At 33.0% G+C, this 19,562-nt stretch overlaps 2 protein-coding genes across 4 annotated transcripts in view; both read left to right on the forward strand.

Moving 5' to 3' along the window:
* Positions 1-4,509, forward strand: part of LOC139528345 (retinal-binding protein-like) — a 28,177-nt gene extending 23,668 nt beyond the window's left edge. For both annotated transcript variants that reach the window (XM_071324287.1, XM_071324288.1), the window contains exon 14: positions 2,628-4,509. In XM_071324287.1, the coding sequence (XP_071180388.1) occupies positions 2,628-2,797 (170 nt within the window). In that variant the 3' untranslated portion in view covers positions 2,798-4,509. The remainder of the gene's footprint in view (positions 1-2,627) is intronic.
* Positions 4,510-10,096: 5,587 nt separating this feature from the next.
* Positions 10,097-19,562, forward strand: part of LOC139528343 (retinal-binding protein-like) — a 54,225-nt gene continuing 44,759 nt past the window's right edge. The window contains exon 1 of one of the 2 annotated variants that reach the window (XM_071324283.1): positions 10,097-10,208. The gene's annotated coding sequence lies outside the window, so the exon portion shown is untranslated. The remainder of the gene's footprint in view (positions 10,209-19,562) is intronic. The other variant, XM_071324285.1, reaches the window with a different exon arrangement.

Below are 19,562 nucleotides of genomic sequence, written 5' to 3' on the forward strand. Positions count from 1 at the left end.
GCCACTATTTTTTTATAACTGGAAATGCCTGTTCCAAGTCAGGGGTTTGCTATTTATTTAAAATTTTACTTTTTTGTTTGAACATCATATCATTAGATCTGATGATGGGTGAATCGACAAATAGTTTAATCACATTGAATCAACAATAATAAACATTACCAATCTGATCTATGTATGGCAAAATCTTTGTTTCTTAATTCCATCGTCAGTGATGTTTCTTTTGTAAACGAGACACGCGTCTAATATACAAAATACTTAGATAGTATCTGTAAGGATTTTTTTAAAGATACATAAGTAACTATTGTCTTGTTACATGAAAGTAGTCAATTTATATAGAGATTAATGTTATTAAAATATACTATAACACTACATGTGACAGTAGTTTACCAATGTTCAGATCTCGTAAATCTACTAGAAAGAGATAAATCTAAAAAAGACTAACAAAAACTTACTAAAACCGAAAGGGACATGAAAGGATGTGATTACATACCACATTGGTTATACAAATGACACTGTGTCATTCATGTAAAACAAGTCTTACAATATAAGAATATTTGGTATCAGTAGTTTATCTATGTTCAAATATATGATCAAATTTTAAATCTGGGAATTGCATATTTTTTTTAAGAGCGATATCGAGTTTTATTACTTGATATATAAGTAGTGTGTAAAAGTCCAACCAATAGACTATTAAATTCAAATTAGTAATGCTTGTGATACTGTTACATCCTTTTATATAGTTATCAAGGTACCAGGATTATAATTTAATACACCAGACTCGCGTTTCGTCTACATAAGACTCACCAGTGACGCTCATATGAAAATATTTATAAAGTCAAACAAGTACAAAGTTGAAGAGCATTCTACTATGGTAAATTTGTGTAGCTTGTCTTTACTTGTTATTTTTGCTAAAAATGTTTAGTCTTTATGCCCTTTCGTGCTTCTTTGTTACATATTTGTTTTTTATTTAGTGATTAAGATTATGACAAAATGATGACGGCTGTATTTTTGACATTTTTACCTATTACATCTGTTTGTTTTGTTCACGATGCGTGAACTATGCGTTGTCTTTATAATGGAATTTGATGCGACTGTCATACAATTGAGAGATTTATCTCGCTATAAAACCAGGTTCAATCCACACCATTTTCTACATAAGAAAATGGATGTACCAAGTAAGGAATATGACAGTTGTTATCCATTCGTTTGATGTGTTTGATGTGTTTGGGCTTTTGATTTCCCCATTTGATTAAGGACTTTTCGTTTTGAATTTTGCTCGGAGTTTAGTAGTTTTGTGAATTTACTTTTGATTCAAGTCTTCATATACTTAATATGCTCAAATTTGTTATGAAGCAATTAACAGTTTTAAGACAATGTAAATGTTTGCCTACTTCATATCTGGAATATTTTGGGCATAAACACATTTCAAAAATACCCAAATAACATTTTTTCCAGTATGCTGCAAGCCTGTTTTGTTACTTTTATTTTTTTGTGTGTTTAAAAGTCTTAGAGAGGCACTAACTGTCAAATTCATGTCGACCAGTTTGATTCAAATTCTTATATATCATTTATAACCACGTAAAACATTAATCCAAATTATAAAATAAAGTTTTAAATTAACAATTTACAAGTAATTGGCTCCATAATATGTAGCTTCGTTTTGTGTATTTTAGTCATGACGCCCTCTCATTCACGATCAAGTTGACATCCAATAAGAGATATAAACATAAATCATATCAATGTAGATATAAATGCAAAGCGAACACGTGCAATTAGATTTATCAAGGTCTGTTTAATTTCATGTTATAGATTAAAATCATATGTGAATAATCCTTTTACCTGTATAAGAATGATTTTTGTTGATCGAATCTGTCATTCAAAATTTACCTTTGTTTCACTATCAATGTTGACATTCATTTCCTTTAATAAAAAAACACACACACAGTGCAGGCGTTATCTCTTAGTGAGGCGTTACCTTAAAGTTCACATGACTACGGATTCAATGAGGTCGAATTATCCCTTGCAAGTGAATAATTCATCATCAATATTTCCTTAGCTTTATTTAACATAATTGAACCATAATGTCTTTCAAAAGCGAAGTATTATTCCACTCTTTTAATTTCATTGATGATTGAACAAAACAAATCGTACTTTAGATTTTTTATATATCTCGTAGCTAGTGCCCCTTTAATTTTAGAATTCTTTATATATATCTTAGATGTTCAGGTGATAAAAAAAAGCATTTACTAGAAAATCTAAACCTTGAATACCAAAGTCAGAGTTCATGTCAATAGGCTTTTTGTCAAATTATTCCATATATTTGGATTTTGTTTTTATCTTTCCTTATAAACAAAACAAAACTTAAAATAAATTGCACAAAAACGGATAGTTTGTATAAGAGGGCGAATCATACTGAAAATTCGAAATTATTTCATGAGCATAAAATTTTGGCATAACCACAGAGAGTAATATAACAATATAGATTCATAGATATTAAATTAAGGAGCTCAGCTCATTGTGCAAAGGAAATCCTTTCAATTTATACTTAAGCATTAATGTAACCAACAATCTTTTGATCAAAATACAACAATATTTTAGCTATTCTCTTTTGTTTTCTTCTTTTTCAGATTTCTTGTGCTTTGATAACAGTTTTAGTTGGACACGATCAAAGAAAATTCGTTATGTGTGTGAAGTTATTGCCCCTGATGACACTCTTATATCTCAAGAGATTAATAAGTTAATAGAAGACGGAGATTGGGAAACTTTATCAGAAAGATTTGAAACAACGCATTTATGATGTATTACGTCTGTTAAATATTTATTTAAGGTTATTATGTATTATACTAAATACATTCATGCATTCTCAATACTTGAAATACATACAAACAATGCAATTGATTATTTGTACGAACTTTTAAATGTATAATTTAAAGTTGAAATATTCAACATGTTTGAATATAATGTTTTCATTTATTTTTGTAGGTGCCAATTTTCGTAGATTGAAGAAAATCTGCATTTTCGTTGATATTTGGTTTCGTGGTTTTTACAAACTCTGTATACATTCCTATAGAAAAATCATCATTCCTTGAACATTTAAATTCGTGGTTCATATATATCCACAAAAAACACGAATATTGGTATCCAACGAATAATAGTGAATCTACAGTACATGTACATGACTATTAGAACTATGTACATGCATTAATTAATGCGTTCACACAAATTAATTATCACATTTTCATAAGATTTGAATCAAAGCATATTTGATTAAATATATTTGTTAAGTTTGTGGTTTATTTTCGTTTTTTGTATTTTTGTCTTTTACATTTCGTATAGGTAAAAATGAATTGGTAAACATAAGCAAACAACTGATTAACACAAACTTTTTTTTTCGTATTTTGATGCTAAAATTTGAGCGACTTATCCTGATCTAAGCAATTCATGCATTTCATGACGTTTTAACGCATGTAGTCGTACAGGGTTTCAAAAAATACCATTTCTAAAAATCTGAGTGTTAAAATAAGTTCTTTAACCGAAACATCAATTTATGTTTCCTGCTGATGAAATGGTTTTTTTTTTCGAATGTTTTAATGTTTACATGCGGGACACAACTTTGTGTCTTACATTTTCTTTACAAAAATTGAAATTGTTAACTCCATTTGAAAGAGAAAGTAAAGAATAATGTTCTTTTCACTAATTAACGTTGAACGAGTACAAACCGAAGATTATAAATGTAATATACTTAAATTTATAGGCATTATTATAATTCCTTATAGTTAACATCTCTGTGTTTTAACATGTTTTGATTCGAGCGTCACTGGTGAGTCTTTTGTAGACGAAACGCGCGTCTGGCGTAATAAAATTTTCATCCTGGTATCTATGACGAGTTTATTGACATGAATTATTATCGATATATACATAATTATAAATACGAAACTTTGAATTTGCGAAAGATTAAGGATTTTTATCCCAGGAATAAGTTTTCGTCGGTCTATTTTGCAAATTGTTTTGGAATTTTGATTCCTCAATGCTCTTTTTATTTACACTTTATTTGGCCTTTTAAACTATTGATTTGAGTGTCACTGGTGAGTCGTTTATACACGCGACGCGCCTGTGTCATACAAACACTATTCCTGGTTTATATGATTGGCTTGTCAAGAAAATATATAGGATATATATATAAACAGTGTTATCCTAAAAAAATCAATGTAATGCGTTTGTGTGTGCATCTGTAAAAATAAATCATTTTTCTGAGTTCATTGGTATAATATACAATAGATTAATCTAATGTTTACGCATTCAATACATGTACTATTTTAATTAGTGTTTGTTCATGATGATTGTTTCGTATATTATACCAAAATGTTAAGCATTAAATTAATCATTTATATCATACAGTACCTACTACTGAATATGCAATATGTTCTCATATATGATAGTTAAAATATATATAAAGAAGGTTACTAACATTTTACTGTAGTAGCATTATTATATGATTGATGATTCTCATGTTGTCTGTTCTCTTAGCTCTAATTCATGTTGTTTGCATGACACATTATATAGAAATAACCTTAAAAGAGGGACGAAAGGTACTAGAGGGACAGTCAAACTCATAGATCGAAAATAAAGTAACAACGCAATGGCTAAAAATGAAAAAGACAAACAAACACACAATAGTATACATGACACAACATATAAAAGTAAAGAATAAGCAACACGAACCCCAACGAAAACTGGGGTGATCTCAGGTTCTCCGAAAGGGTGAGCAGATCCTACTTCACAAATGGCACCCGTCGTGTTGATCATGTGGTATTCATCACATTCGCACGAAACTTTATTCATTACCCCTTTCAAAACTTCATTCTCTGTTCAATTTATGTTTGGAAACCAATGTTACAAGCCCTCATTCAAACCAATACAAACTTACATCTATTATTTCGGATATTGCAAGTCAAAGACTTTTCAAACCAGTCCGCATTGGAAAAGATGAAAAAGAGAAAAGATATTTCCTTAATCTTTCCTTTGCCAACAAAGGTCTCGATGGCGTCAATTTTGGCAATATCCTTCATCATAAATTAGTTCAATCGAAAATACCTTCTTATTTCAAAGACCAGTCTGTACCAATCATTTCTTATACCTAAACCAAACCTATTGCAACCAAAATTTTCAATTACAAACACGTTTTGCAGATCTCAGTATTGACGACTTCAAGTCAAAACCTCCTGATTGCACTTGTGCTAGTTCCCAATTCACATATAATCCGGCTGGCCACGTTATTACCGGTGACCTCAACATTGTGAATAACACTTCCCTACGAAATGTGTTATCGAAAGGTCCAAAATATCGTGAGCCGAAATCCATCAATTGGAAATACAACTTTAAAATTTTGATGAATTCAGTCGAGGATTATGCCAGACAATTGGCTAAGCGTGAAAAGGAAGACGTAGACACTAACTTATCAATGCCCATGCTACGTCAATCTTTAAAGACCCTAATGTTGCAAAACACTTATCCTACCTTCATGTCAAATATGTTATGGCCCCGCAGATGAAGTCCCAAACAACATCGTTTTTGTGTGTAAAATTCATTAAACTGCTTGATAAACGAATTAGGTATTGACAATTCACTTGGAAACCCAACATATACCCTCACGACACTTACCAAAGAGGAAATTCTGAATATTCATAGGTCTGTTCTATGTTCCTTTGGAATTTCAACCATGGATGATGAACTGGATCTTCCGTCACTGTATTGGATACCATAACTGCATAAGTGTCCTTACAAACAACGGTATATTGCTGGGTCTTCCAAGTGCTCCACGAAACCTCTTTCTAAATTATTAACATCTGTTTCATCAGCAAGCAAAGAGGGGCTTCAAAGTTATTGTGAAACTACCTATTCTAGAGGTGGCGTGAATCAGATGTGGATACTTAAAAATTCCAAAGATCTTTTAGAGTACAATCTAACTCTCTTTCATCTTGTAATAGTATTAAAACATTTGACTTTTCTACACTTTATACAAGTATTCCACATTTCAAACTAAAAGACAAATTGAAAGAGTTGGTATTGATTTGTTTCATAAAAAAAGCATGACCAACGAAGATACAAGTATCTTGTCTTAGGAAGGGATAAATCCTACTTTGTAAACGATCACTCTGATTCAAACAAAAAATTCTCTGAAACTGACATTATCTAGATGCTTGATTTCTTGATTGACAATATATTTGTTTCGTTCGGAGAACGTGTTTTTCAACAGACTATCGGTATTCCAATGGGAACGAATTATGCCCCTCTTCTTGCCGACTTGTTTCTTTATTCTTATGAGGCTGACTTCATACAGGAACTTCTTAGGAAGAAAGATAAGAAGTTAACAATATCCTTTAACTCAACTTTCCGCTATATAGAAGATGTTCTTTCATTAAATAATTCAAAATTTGGTGACTATGTCGAACGCATCTGTCCCATTGAACTAGAGATACAGGATACAACAGATACAGTAGAGTCGGCCTCATATCTTTACTTATATTTAGAAATTGACAATGAGGGTCGATTGAAAACAAAACTTTACGACAAAAGAGATGATTTCAGCTTTCCAATAGTGAACTTTCCATTTCTAAGAAGGAACATTCCAGCAGCACCTGCATACGGTGTATATATCTCCCAATTGATACGATATTCCCGTTCTTACATTTCCTATCATGAATTTCTTGATGAAGTTGAAATAATTTCTTCGTAAATTTTTACGGACGCCATCACGAGTTGGTTGATCGTTATGGAATAACCGTTTCACAAATGATATCGGATATGTTCCTAACGTCGTAACTACAATCCCCTTCCCTTTCAAAAATATGAACTACCGAATTAGACTATTTAGCGGATTCCTTATCTCATAAGCAACACGACGGGTGCCACATGTGGAGCAGAGTCTGTTTCTTCCAGAGCACCTGGGATCACCCCTAGTGTTTGGTGGGGTTTGTGTTGTTTCTTCTTGAGTTTTCTATGTTTTGTCGCGTGTACTTTTGTGTGTCTGTTTGTCCTTTTCATTTTTAGCCATGGTGTTGTCAGTTTATTTTCGATTTATGAGTTTGACTGTCCCTCTGGTATCTTTCGTCCCTCTTTTATAACAAATTCGATAAATAGTCCAATTTGGTAGGTCACAATCATGAAAGGGAAGGGGATTGTAGTAGTGACGTAAGGAACATTTCAGATATCATCTGTGGACACGGTTAACAGGTACGAACCAAGACTAAGCGTATGAAAATGCAAACTTAAACATCTTAAAAACAGCCTTTAATGAAACTGCCGAAAGGTCGACTTTGCCAGAGGGATTTGCATTTGATAGTTTAGACGTTTTATTACATTTTACGAATTAATTATTTTTTTCAGGCATTCTATGGCTGAGTTGTCTAAGTATTCGAGTAATGAGTTCGAAGCCGCCATTCATGCAATGATCAACTCCAATATCAAACAATAAGATAAAAAAAATTATCTCTAAGCAAAATTCAAAACGGATAGCTCATTTTATAGAATAGATCGTTGGGTCTCTCCAGTCTTATTGAACATATATCATTCGAGTTGAGCACTACAGCCACATTTGCCGAAACACGGACCACGAAAAAATCAGTTTTGTCAATATTACTCTGTTAAAACAACTTCGATTTTGAATCAAAATTTTCTATCAAGTCATTTAAAACATTTTATATAATAATGAGAAAAATTTGTCTTTCTGTCAACGTGACAACAGAATAATAAAAATACTACTTGTGTATGAACTACACACTAGAGGCAGTTTTACTAGAAAGAAACTACTAATAGAAACATAAACTTTTGTAAAATTAACTTATTTTTTTCGAACCATTGTTGTTGGGTTTTTTTTACAAGATATATTGTAACTTTGGTCATATATATCATTATAGATATATCAGTGAAAAAAATAAAATAAAAAAAATACTGAACTCCGAGGAAAATTTAAAACGAAAGTCCCTAATCAAATGGCAAAATCAAATGATAAAAAACATCAAACAACTGTCATATTCCTGACTTGGTACAGGCATTTTCAAATGTAGAAAATGGTTAATTGAACCAGGTTTTATAGCGCTTAACCTCTCACTTGTACGACAGTCGCCCAAAACTCATTACCTGAAATTGAACATATTATTTAAAAATTTCAGTTATTTTACATAATGACTAGATATTTTTATTCATTTTACATACTGACTAGATATTTTTATTCATTTTACGTACTGACTAGATATTTTCATTCATTTTACATATTGCCTGTCAGGCTTAAGGTTAAGGAAAATTCAGTACTTATACAAAATTCAATTTTTTCATATGCATATGTCTTTCTTGACATCATTTGGAATATTGAATACGAATGTGACCTAATACATGTAATAATTAACTACATTTGCATTGTTTGATTTTTTATTTTAATTTGTCTTTTTTGAAATTCATAGCTAAAAACAGATAGTATTGTACAGATTACGTCACAATAAATACACGTTGTAAAAAGTTTTACCCGTAAATAATTTGACAAAAACTTTATGACTATAACATGCAATTCCAAGTTTATTCGCGTAGGGAAAAGTTATTATATGCCAAAAGACATTAAAAATATCAGACTAAGTGCTTAATTTAAACGAAACTTTCTATTTATGGAGACCACATCCTGAATTAATTATTGGTGTCAAAATTAATGAAAACTGACACTCTATGAACTTGTAATACTATTACACCAGGATTGATAACCCCAAAAAAACACAAGTTATAATATACTGATTATATCTCCCAATAAATCTTAACAGATTGTCATTTCAGACTGAATGAAAGTACATTTTATTACGTATATTAATATACCCTGATAGTAACCTAAAACTTTTGATACAGTAATAACAAATATATCATGTACACTAATCCGAAATGTAGACAATTTTCTTGTTCGTGTAGACAAAAGGATATTCATGCAATATTGTTATACAATATCAAATTTGTAATAAAATTACAATAAGATCTTCCCTTGTTTCATGATTGAGCATTCCATTAAACACGTCTTTACCAGAGGCAAAACGATCTTCTCTTTCAAATGATTTATACGGTATAATAGAGAAGAAAGGGTATGGTTTATAAAAGAAAGACACAAAAACTTAACTCGCAATTTGAATAAAAAAGCTTTTATTTCCTTTCTTCATCTTAAAATAAAAGTGCGGATTTTAATCTGGAATGTTACAAGCGTAGGGCAAAAAATAAAATCAAAGATACCGAAATCTTGTGTTGATATAAAAAGGTGAAGTTCATAAACCTGACAAAATCAAACGAGCAGCTATATCAAAAGAGGTGCGAAAAATACCAGAGGAGCATTCAAACTGATGTGTTGAAAATAAACAGACAACGCCATGGCTCAAAAGAAAAAGTCAAATAGACAAACAATAGTACTACACAAAACACAACATAGAAAACTAAAAACTAAGCAACAAGAACCCAGCCAAAAACTTTGGTAATATCAGGTGCTTCGAAAAGGGTAAGCAGATCCTGGAACCCGTCATGTTGATCATGTTATTACAAACCCGGTTTTAAGTGTAGTTAGGACATTCAACTAAACGCACGACTGCAAAACAACTGTCATGTTCCTGACTAGTATTGAGGAAAAGTGAAGGGTTAATCGGCTGGCATTTTCATGATTGACAATTATCTTTGGGTATCGATATACATATCCTTTACTTCTAAAATTTTATAAATGAATTATAAATCGTTTTCTTGACTCGAATTTTCAATTAAATTTCACTTTGCAATGAAACATAAACCATTTAGTGTTCTGCGAACAAAATGAAGTAGCAAAACTTGTTATTGAACTAGTTATGAAAATAAGGATTAAAACCAAATAATTTTAGTTATGAAGTATTCAGAAAATAATGTTACCCGGTCTTCCTGCAAAGGATATCACTTTGAATTTAAAGGGAGTTCGAATTTTCCAACGATTTTCACGTTTGTATTGTCCTTTGAATTTCCTTTTCTGAAAATCTATTGATATTTTATTCTTCTATACAGGGGCGTACATCTAACCATGAAACAGCTAAAGGTTATAACATCATTAATCAACTTATCATAAACGCAGTTAAGAAACCGGAAATGTCAGAAAGATGTGTTGGATACATTTATTAACGTTACACAACGAATTATGACATTTACGAGGATGTTGCAAGCGAAAGGTAATCTTTTATTGCTATTCCTTCCAATACATTTATTTAACTTGTCCCAATATTTAGTAAGTAGTTAATGTAAACATAATCTGCGTTCCTTTATCAATGTAGGTTTATTTATTTTCATGGGTATTAATTTTATGGACTAAGGAAAACTTGCATGTTCGTGTGTATTTATGGCACCCTCAACGGAGTTGGGGTGACATATTGTTATTGCTCGTTTCTTTTTTTTCTTATTATTTTTTTTATTATTTTTATTCTTCCACACTTTTTGTCAATGGCAGTTCTCGGAATTGGATGGACCAATCTTGATGGAACTATGCTATAATGTTGTCCACCATGTGAAGTTGTGCACCTGACTTTGGAATGTGCAAGATGGCCGCGGTTACCATGGAAACTAAAAAAATGTAAAAGAAAATCAAAATTCTAACTCTTTCGTTATAAGAGCCAACCTAATGAAACTTTGTGTAAATGTTGGTGGTGGGGCCCCGAGGTACCAACAATACTTAGAAATTCCAAAATGGCTGCCATTGCCATGGAAACAGGAGAAATGTTTAACATTGACCCTATGGGAAAACACATAAAAGCTGTATTTTCTTTTAGAATTTTTAATCAAACCTACTGAAACTTTTCACAATAATAGCATAAAAATGGGTAAAAATTGATGAAAAATCACCACAATTGGGTACTTTAGAGGGCTGAAGCAAAAAAAGAAGCGCACTACCGTATGATTTTTTCTTCACCAATTATTTTTTACAGTCATATAAACCAAAAAATAAGGTTTAGAAAAAAAAGTTTAATTCTAGAAATTTTTGGCTCCTCAGTTGCCTAGGGACTTTTTAGGTTTAGAATTTTCCTCAGAGTTCGGTATTATTGTTAATTTACATTTAAATTGTACTTGGCAAAGTTTTTAGGTATTTTGGGTCCAAAATTTGGTTCTTTATATCTTCGTACTTTATTTGTTTGACTGTTCCTTTGGTTCTTTCGTCCCTCTTTTGTACTTCTATTTTCTTTTAATTTAGCGTAACTGATGAGGCTTTTGTGGACAAATCACGTGTCTGGCGTACAAAACTTCAATCCTGGTATCATGATGAGTTTGGTTTTTTTATTTCCTCGTTAATAAAGCAAATGGACACATTTTACGGTATTGTTTTGCATGTTTTTGGTCATTCAAAGTATACTGATTTACTTAAGTATCTGTTTTCATATCCATAACACTGCATGCAATAAATCTGCAACCTTTGTATTGGAAAATCTACACACAATATCTGAAGCATTTTACCCCCTTAATGGTTATATTTTCTTTAATATTAAAGTTTGACATAGATCAACATTGATAGTAAGAGTTTGATGTGAAGATTACAACACGATGCTGACTGCTGTTCCCCGTTTGATGTGTTTGAGTTTTTGATTTTGCAATTTGATTAGGGACTTTCCTTTTTCAATTTTCCTCGGCGTTTAATATTTTTAATATTTTACTTTTTTAACAACCACCTGTTAAAACATGCACAGAAGCACGTTCACACTAACATAGATACAGTGGCTTAGAGTTGAACTGAAAATTAAAATGCAAACTTCTGAACGTAACGGTAAAAAAAAAAGTTGTGTTTTCCTTTCCAAGGTCCTCAGTGCACTTCAGATTTTGGACTTTTGGTAACACGTACAGACGCACACAACTCTACTACACTAACACATACATATGTGACACTCAGAAACGTGTCCTAGCCCCCAAACGTGTCCGATTCGCCCAAACGTGTCTACATCGACATCACTGAACTGTAAAACATGTCTAGTTGTAAATCAGCGCCAAAGCTTGTCATTTGTATAAACGCCCATATGTGTCAATTTATGAAAATACACCCAAACATGCCCAATACCCAAAATGTGTCCATATTTTTTAAAATTTGTTAATGAAATTATCCTTTGTGTCAGTATCATAAATACGTGAAGATATTTTAAAAGTCGGACACCTCGTCTAAGGAGAATGTGTCATTCTCGGCGCGTTTTTTTTTTTTTTTTTACTGTAGTCATAAAAAATCGGTTTAATCCCAACTAGTGATAGTCTCATTAGAATTTAGGTCCAATCTTAAATTCTCGGTTTGATAAAAGAACCTATCTACAGTATAAATGACACAGAAATTAACCGAGAGCTACTAGTATAGGTCACTGTACGGCATGCATTCAACAATGAGCTAGCCCTTACCGCATAGGTCAGCTACAAAAGGCCTGATATCTTTCTAAAATTTATTGAAAACCCTGATAACCAGTATAATTATGATTTTAAGAGCTTTTAAAATATCAGAAATGATGAAAGGAAGTAAATTCTGCTGGAAAAAAAAGTGCAATATTTGTATTTATATAAAAGGCATCAACGGAGTTTCCTAGTACAAAATAATTTACATATTAAACGATTACTTCAACAGTACAAGAACTATATTGATATAGGAATATGTGGTATAAGCGCCAATGAGACAACTATCTATCCAAATAACAATTTAAAAAAGTAAACCATTATAGGTCAATGTGTATGTTCGCTCTAAATGAGCATTAAATACTTGCAACTGGACAATAATAAATTTCAGTGAAAGGTCAATTCATATGTTACAGATTAAAATTTGCAATATTTTTTATGCTAATCGCTAAGAAATGACCACTTCATCAACTGTGTCCCCCATCACAGAATTGCCGTAAACGTTATTGATTTGGGACATGCATGTATTAGAGCTAAAAGACGCGAGAGGTTCTTGCGTGTAATAATGGACACGTTTTTGCGAATAACAATTATCGGGCACGTTGGGGGATTATGAAATCGGACACGTTTGGGGAATATTGAATATTAACGATACGTTTGGGGAAAATAGACACGTTTGGGGGAATCGAACACGTTTGTGGGGAAGGACACGTTTGGGAGTGTTACACATATATTAGAAATATGGATCCCGCGCACTATTTAACGTCAGACAAAAGTCACATTTTGGTTTACAGATTAAGGATATTTGCTATAAAAAACATTGATTGATCATTGCATTAATTATTTATTAATATCATGTTAATACATGGTATATGTGTGTCATGTATACATACATGGTATATGTGTATCATGTACACATGGTATGTGTATCATGTATACATGATATATGTGTATTCACTTGCCGTTTATATACCAAGTCTTGTATATATAAATAATAAACGCTTACTTCCTATATACTGAATAAACAGTGTTTAAAAGGCCAAGTCTTAATCTCAAGGTCAAAAGTGACAATAAAACTATAACCCTTTTAGAAAAAGTTTACATTAAACTTGACGTTTTTAAGTACAGGGTTATGACATGCATATTCAATCATTTAGTTCTTACGTAATATGTATACAAAATAAGAAGAACTTCCTCGGAAGTTTCGGGCTAACGAACGATGAAAATTTTGACGACCCAAAGTTGATTGGCGGGCTAAACACCCCTTGCACGGTCGGCTAAGTTTCTTGCTCGTAGGGTATCTTGGGTGAAATAACGAACTTGGTTAAGCCGAAGGTTTTATTTGGTATTTTTTGCAAGTTTCCAACAAACAAGCATATGTACAGCTTTACGAAGTAATAGCACAGAGATTGCGCGTCTTGGAATTGATACATATATTCCCCATTAATTCTGGTTATATTCAAAGAGAGTGGTAAAGGGGGCCCTGAACACAGAAACACGTGAAATAAACATTTCAAAAACGTTGCACGGAAAATAAAAATCGGAAAAATCTTCTACAGTTGGAGAACGCCTGCTTAAATCTTATTTATATTCATTTGTGTAGTCACCATTATGCCTATCAAATAAAAAATATCATAGTATTCCACGGCCTCGTAAAGTTGATTATTTTACAAATGGGATAGTCATTCGGATACCTATTATGATCTACTGAACTAAATGGATTCCGTCTTGCGTTAATGGCTCCCAAAAATGTGAGGGCCCGTTTTAGCGATGTAAATGTAAATGATATACAACCGAATATGCCATGCATACACCTGAGCACATCTGTAATTTATGGCACTTAGTTACTCCGTCTTACTATTTCGCATACAAACAGTTACTTGTTGAACATGTCCGACTTTTATTGATATGAAGATATATACGCATATTAAACCGACAGACCCCCTTTAAATACGTCATTTTAGCATACATTCTACATCACGATATCAAATTAAACCTAGGTCTAGGATTACGTCCATTTAAAAAGAACACTTGGAGGTTTATTTCGTTTTATAAATTATATAATCCAAATAATTTTAAAAATTTGTTCTAATTTTATGTCCGGATACGCAAGGATTTGTATAGTCTATTCAAAATAAAACTAGCCATCAACATTCGATAAGAGAAGCTTAAACGAATCCTCTTGATTAATAAACATTAAATAGTTTAAAGTGTCCATTTTGATTGTTGTCATGTCTTATAATTCAAAGATGATGAATTAGATTTTCCAGTCATTTATTTTAGCCCTTGTATCTTTAACACAATTTCGCTACGAGAGCCGGTGTTATATAGCCATTCTTCCCCCATGGCAGTTTTTCCCCCGGGGGAAAGACTGGCATGCACGGGGAAATTTTGGATCATTGCCATTCTTCCCCCTCGGATATTTGACAATACGTATACATATAGTCACGTTTCCCCCATGCAAATCTTTTCCCCTATATTATAGATTTCACTATATGTATACACGTCTGAAAATTAAACCGAACAGTTTTAGAAATATGTTTATATATACACATTTTTAGTTCTTTTACATTAACACAAATCTGTCTACAGGTTTATCAGTCTGTCTTTGTGTCAACTAATCTGTCTTTCTTTGTGTCCATAGTCTTTCTACATTCTCAACTGTCTATATATCGACAAGTCTGTCTACAAATTACCGTTTATCATGCACCGTACCAACAGTTTTAGGGAGGCCAATTGTAACTGGTATTTTACAGTTTTTTCTTGCGTTGTGCTGTCCTAGGTTGGGTTCATTCGGGAGGGTTGAGGTTATGGCCGCAACATTGTTTATGTGTCAATAAAATTGAGAATGGAAATGGGGACTGTGTCAAAGAGACAACAACCCGACCAAATAAAAAACAACAGCAGAGGGTCACCAACAGGTTTTCAATGTAGCGAGAAATTCCCGCACCCGGAGGCGTCCTTCGGCTGGCCCCTAAACAAATATATACTAGTCCAGTGATAATGAACGCCATACTAATTTCCAAATTGTACACAAGAAACTAAAATTAAAATAATACAAGACTAACAAAGGCCAGAGGCTCCTGACTTGGGACAGGCGCAAAAATGCGGCGGGGTTAAACATGTTTGTGAGATCTCAACCCTCCCTCTATACCTCTAACCAATGTAGAAAAGTAAACGCATAACAATACGCACATTAAAATTCAGTTCAAGAGAAGTCCGAGTCTGATGTCAGAAGATGTAACCAAAGAAAATAAACTAAATGACAATAATACATAGATAACAACAGACTACTAGCAGTTAACTGACATGCCAGCTCCAGACTTCAATTAAACTGACTGAAAGATTATGATTTCATCATATGAACATCAGGCACAATCCTTCCCGTTAGGGTTTAGTATCATACCATCATAACATATATGAGAAGAACATAACCCGTGTCATTCCAACAACTGTTTTTAAATTAAATGTGTTTAGTTCCGATGCAAAGATGCCCATTCCAAAGCCTGGATCATGTAGTACAGTGGTTGTTGTTCATGGTTCATGTCTATTGTTGTTCATGGTTCATGTCTGTCATATTTTATATATATATTTCGTAAATTATTTTGTTATCAATAAAGCTATTAGTTTTGTTTGAATTGTTTTCAAATTTTTATGGTCGGAGCATTTTATAGCCAACTATAGTGGATATTTATCCTTAGTGCTGGATCGTGGTCGACCTTATGCACCTTTTAAGCTAGGTTCAGACGGCCGACCAGATCAACTCGATGATCCCGATTGTCTAAATTTCCACGACCAAGCATAACCAAATTCTCGATCGGGCCTGTTTACGACTTCTATCCGACTGCTATCCAACTGTAAACGAACTTAACTCGACCATTCACGACTCCTTGATGACTCCATCACGACTCCAACCCGACCATTAATTGAATACGTATTCGATGATTCCGACCTCTACACGATCTTTACTCGACTAGCTAGACCAAATCAACTATACTCGATCTCAGCCTGATCTCGGCCAGATCAGATCGACTTGATCGTATAGGGGTCGTAAGGGATAGTTGGGCATTGGTCGGGTATGTACAATTTCAGTATAACAACGTCTGAATATTTTGTATCACCCGCCGCAGCTGAGGGGGCATTATGTGTTACCCTTGTCCGTCCGTAATTGCGTATACGTATACGTCCTAACAATTAGTTTCTCTATAATTTTATTTTGCCTCAATCAAATTCTATGAAACGTATACACAATGCGTTATACCATGTAAAATACAGATCAAGTGCGAATTTTGCAAGATACATAAATATAATTATTTTCTGTGACTGTATCTTGCATTAATTTGTCGGATCCTTTACTATAGATAATTGAGCTGATCTGTAACAATAACATCTCCATGCCTTATATATCATGTACTGTAGTACGACGCTAGATTAAAACTGACGAGGAAAGGTAGTTTAACACACGACCACCGAAAGCTTTACTTTTGTGAAGCCCAGATGGTCGTGTGTTCTAGCGGGACGGCTGCAGTGCAGGTGATTTGATGTCACGATATATCAGTAGCATGGGTTCGAATCCCGGCGAGGGAAGAACAAAAAATTTGCAAAGCAAATTTACAAATCTAACATTGTTGGATTGAAGTTTAGACGAGTTGTATATACATTATGTACACAGCCATGTATCACCATCATTGCTGGTAATCCGATGGATAAATCTGTTGTAGAGTTGTCACTGACTCAGACGTATTTACATGTATATATAAATATATATCTAATGTATATTAATATGACTCCGTGAAGCTTTTGTACCGCTACACTAATAATAAAAGTTAATAATTTTTTATTATGATAAATCTTCCTAACTGACGTCGCCGACGTTACATTACAAAGGGGAAAACTAGCTTCTCGCGACGCAAATGGGGGGGGGGGAGTGTTGGCCTGATCCTCTTTTCCCTCCTATAACGCAGAGGGGGGAAGTTGAACATGCCAATTTTTCATGGGGGAAATATTGGATCGATCCAGATTCCCCCCCTCCCGGAAAAATTGACATGGGGGAGAATGGCTATATGAGGATACCGGTATGAACCATGCATTGATTTTACTACCGCAGTCTCTATCTGAGGAAACTTATATTTCATAATGAAGTAGTGTCTTATCTGGCTCTTCGGAACAAAAGTTCACAGTAAAATACTGTCCCCGTCAATACTTCACTGGGGTAAAGCTGATGACCGTAACTGCATTCACGGTCATCCCAAGATGTCGGATGAAAAATTAGGTCAGTTTCTGTATTGTCTGTTTAAGTGTTTCTATATCATTTTCTTTACAAATCATACATTGAAACGATGTAAATTTATAAAAGAATCACTCGAAAATCACTAATTACTTCCGAGAAATGTGCATGAAACGGGAAATTCGATTTGAAAAAATCGTTAAGATGACCGTAAATCATAATCAAAATATTTTCAAGATGACCGTAACATAAAACAAGGATGACCGTGATTGGTAAAAAGATGACCGTAACTTGCAAAGGATGACCGTAATTTGTAAAGACTGACTGTAATTTATATAGGACGACCGCAACTTATATATGGATGACCATCAATTCTAAGAAATATCCGTATTGTATTCAAAGCTTTTTTGTTGAGTTTGTCGATCTCAATAGGGGCACGGTTAGCGGATATAAATATGTTTCATAAATTTCTTTTTTTAAACTATAATATAATTGGCCATATTTAGGATTTATAACAATGATAGTAAATTGCATATTTCTCGTAAACAATGAAATATTTATTGATATCGACGTTAAAATTTTAACACAAATTGACAGCGATACGACGAAAATTTGAAGAAACATGAATGTGTCCCTAGTACACGGATGCCTCATCTACACTATCATTTTCTATGTTTAGTGGACTATGAAAATGGGATAAAACTGTAATTTGGCATTAGAATTAAAAAGATCATACTATAGGGAAAATGTGTACTAAGTTTCAATTTTATTTAACTTGAAGCTGGACAAACAAACAGACGAACGGACGAACGTACGCACAGACAAGAAAAACATAATGCCAATAAATGGAGCATTAAAAACATTAATAATACATACGAATATTTGGTAATCGAGCCCATGTGTATAGTTCCAGAGGAAGCAGATTAAAATCTTAATTTGTCTTGGTATATGCAGGCGGAAACACTTTTGAAATAGAACAAAAGAATCGAAGCTCTGTATGTATCGAGAAAGCGATAAATGTTAACTGTAATGTTTGATATAGTAACAAAATTCTAAAAAGTTAATAGAAACAAATAAAACGACAATTTTCTTATTTTAAAAACACCATTTGCATAAGTTTTCAATGTATCTATTACATAGTAATGCAAAACAATAAGATATCAAGTCGACGACATGGTTCTTATCGGGACCTTTTATAGCTGACTATGAGGTATGGGCTTTGCTCATTGTGGAAGGCCTTACTGTTACCTATAATTGTTAATGTTTGTGTCATTTTGGCCTTTTCTGGATAGTTGTCTCATTGGCAATAATACCACATCTTCTTTATTATATATAGTATCTATAAGTTGGATGTAGAAAATGCATAACCTCCGATTTTTTTTATCACGGACGGAGAACATATCAATCTTATAGTTCAGAAATTTTAGTGTCTGCCCTTCCATTATGTGAATCAAGAAAAAATTCCCCAAAACAGGTAACGATTGTATCGAAAAGAGAAAAATCGAGTGCACCTTTTTATGTTAGGGCATGTTTGGGTGTATATTTTGTCTTTAAAACGTACAAAGCAAGAGTATTTTATATAGCATCTCGCTTCAGATTCTATCATTATTATATATCAAAGCTACAGGTTGACTTTATAACGTAAAAAAATGACAGTACGAAAAGATGAAATATATGAGTCAAGTGAGATACCTATCTAATGAATCACAAAAACAGAGTAGGTGTGTTCGAATAGCTATTTTTTTCTAAAAGTACTTGACGACAGTCTTTTAATTTGGATGATGAAAATGGATATCTTCGAAAAAATATGATTTTTTTTGTGTGTGATAACTATGGTTTATAGTCTTCAACCACTAAAAAAATCTAGTCTGCCCTTCCACGAAATATTTAATTAGATTTTTTTTTAAATGTATATGATTTTTCAAAAATTCCATCTGACATCCGA

This window comes from Mytilus edulis, chromosome 6 (genome assembly GCF_963676685.1).
Source record: "Mytilus edulis chromosome 6, xbMytEdul2.2, whole genome shotgun sequence".
Lineage (NCBI taxonomy): Eukaryota > Metazoa > Mollusca > Bivalvia > Mytilida > Mytilidae > Mytilus > Mytilus edulis.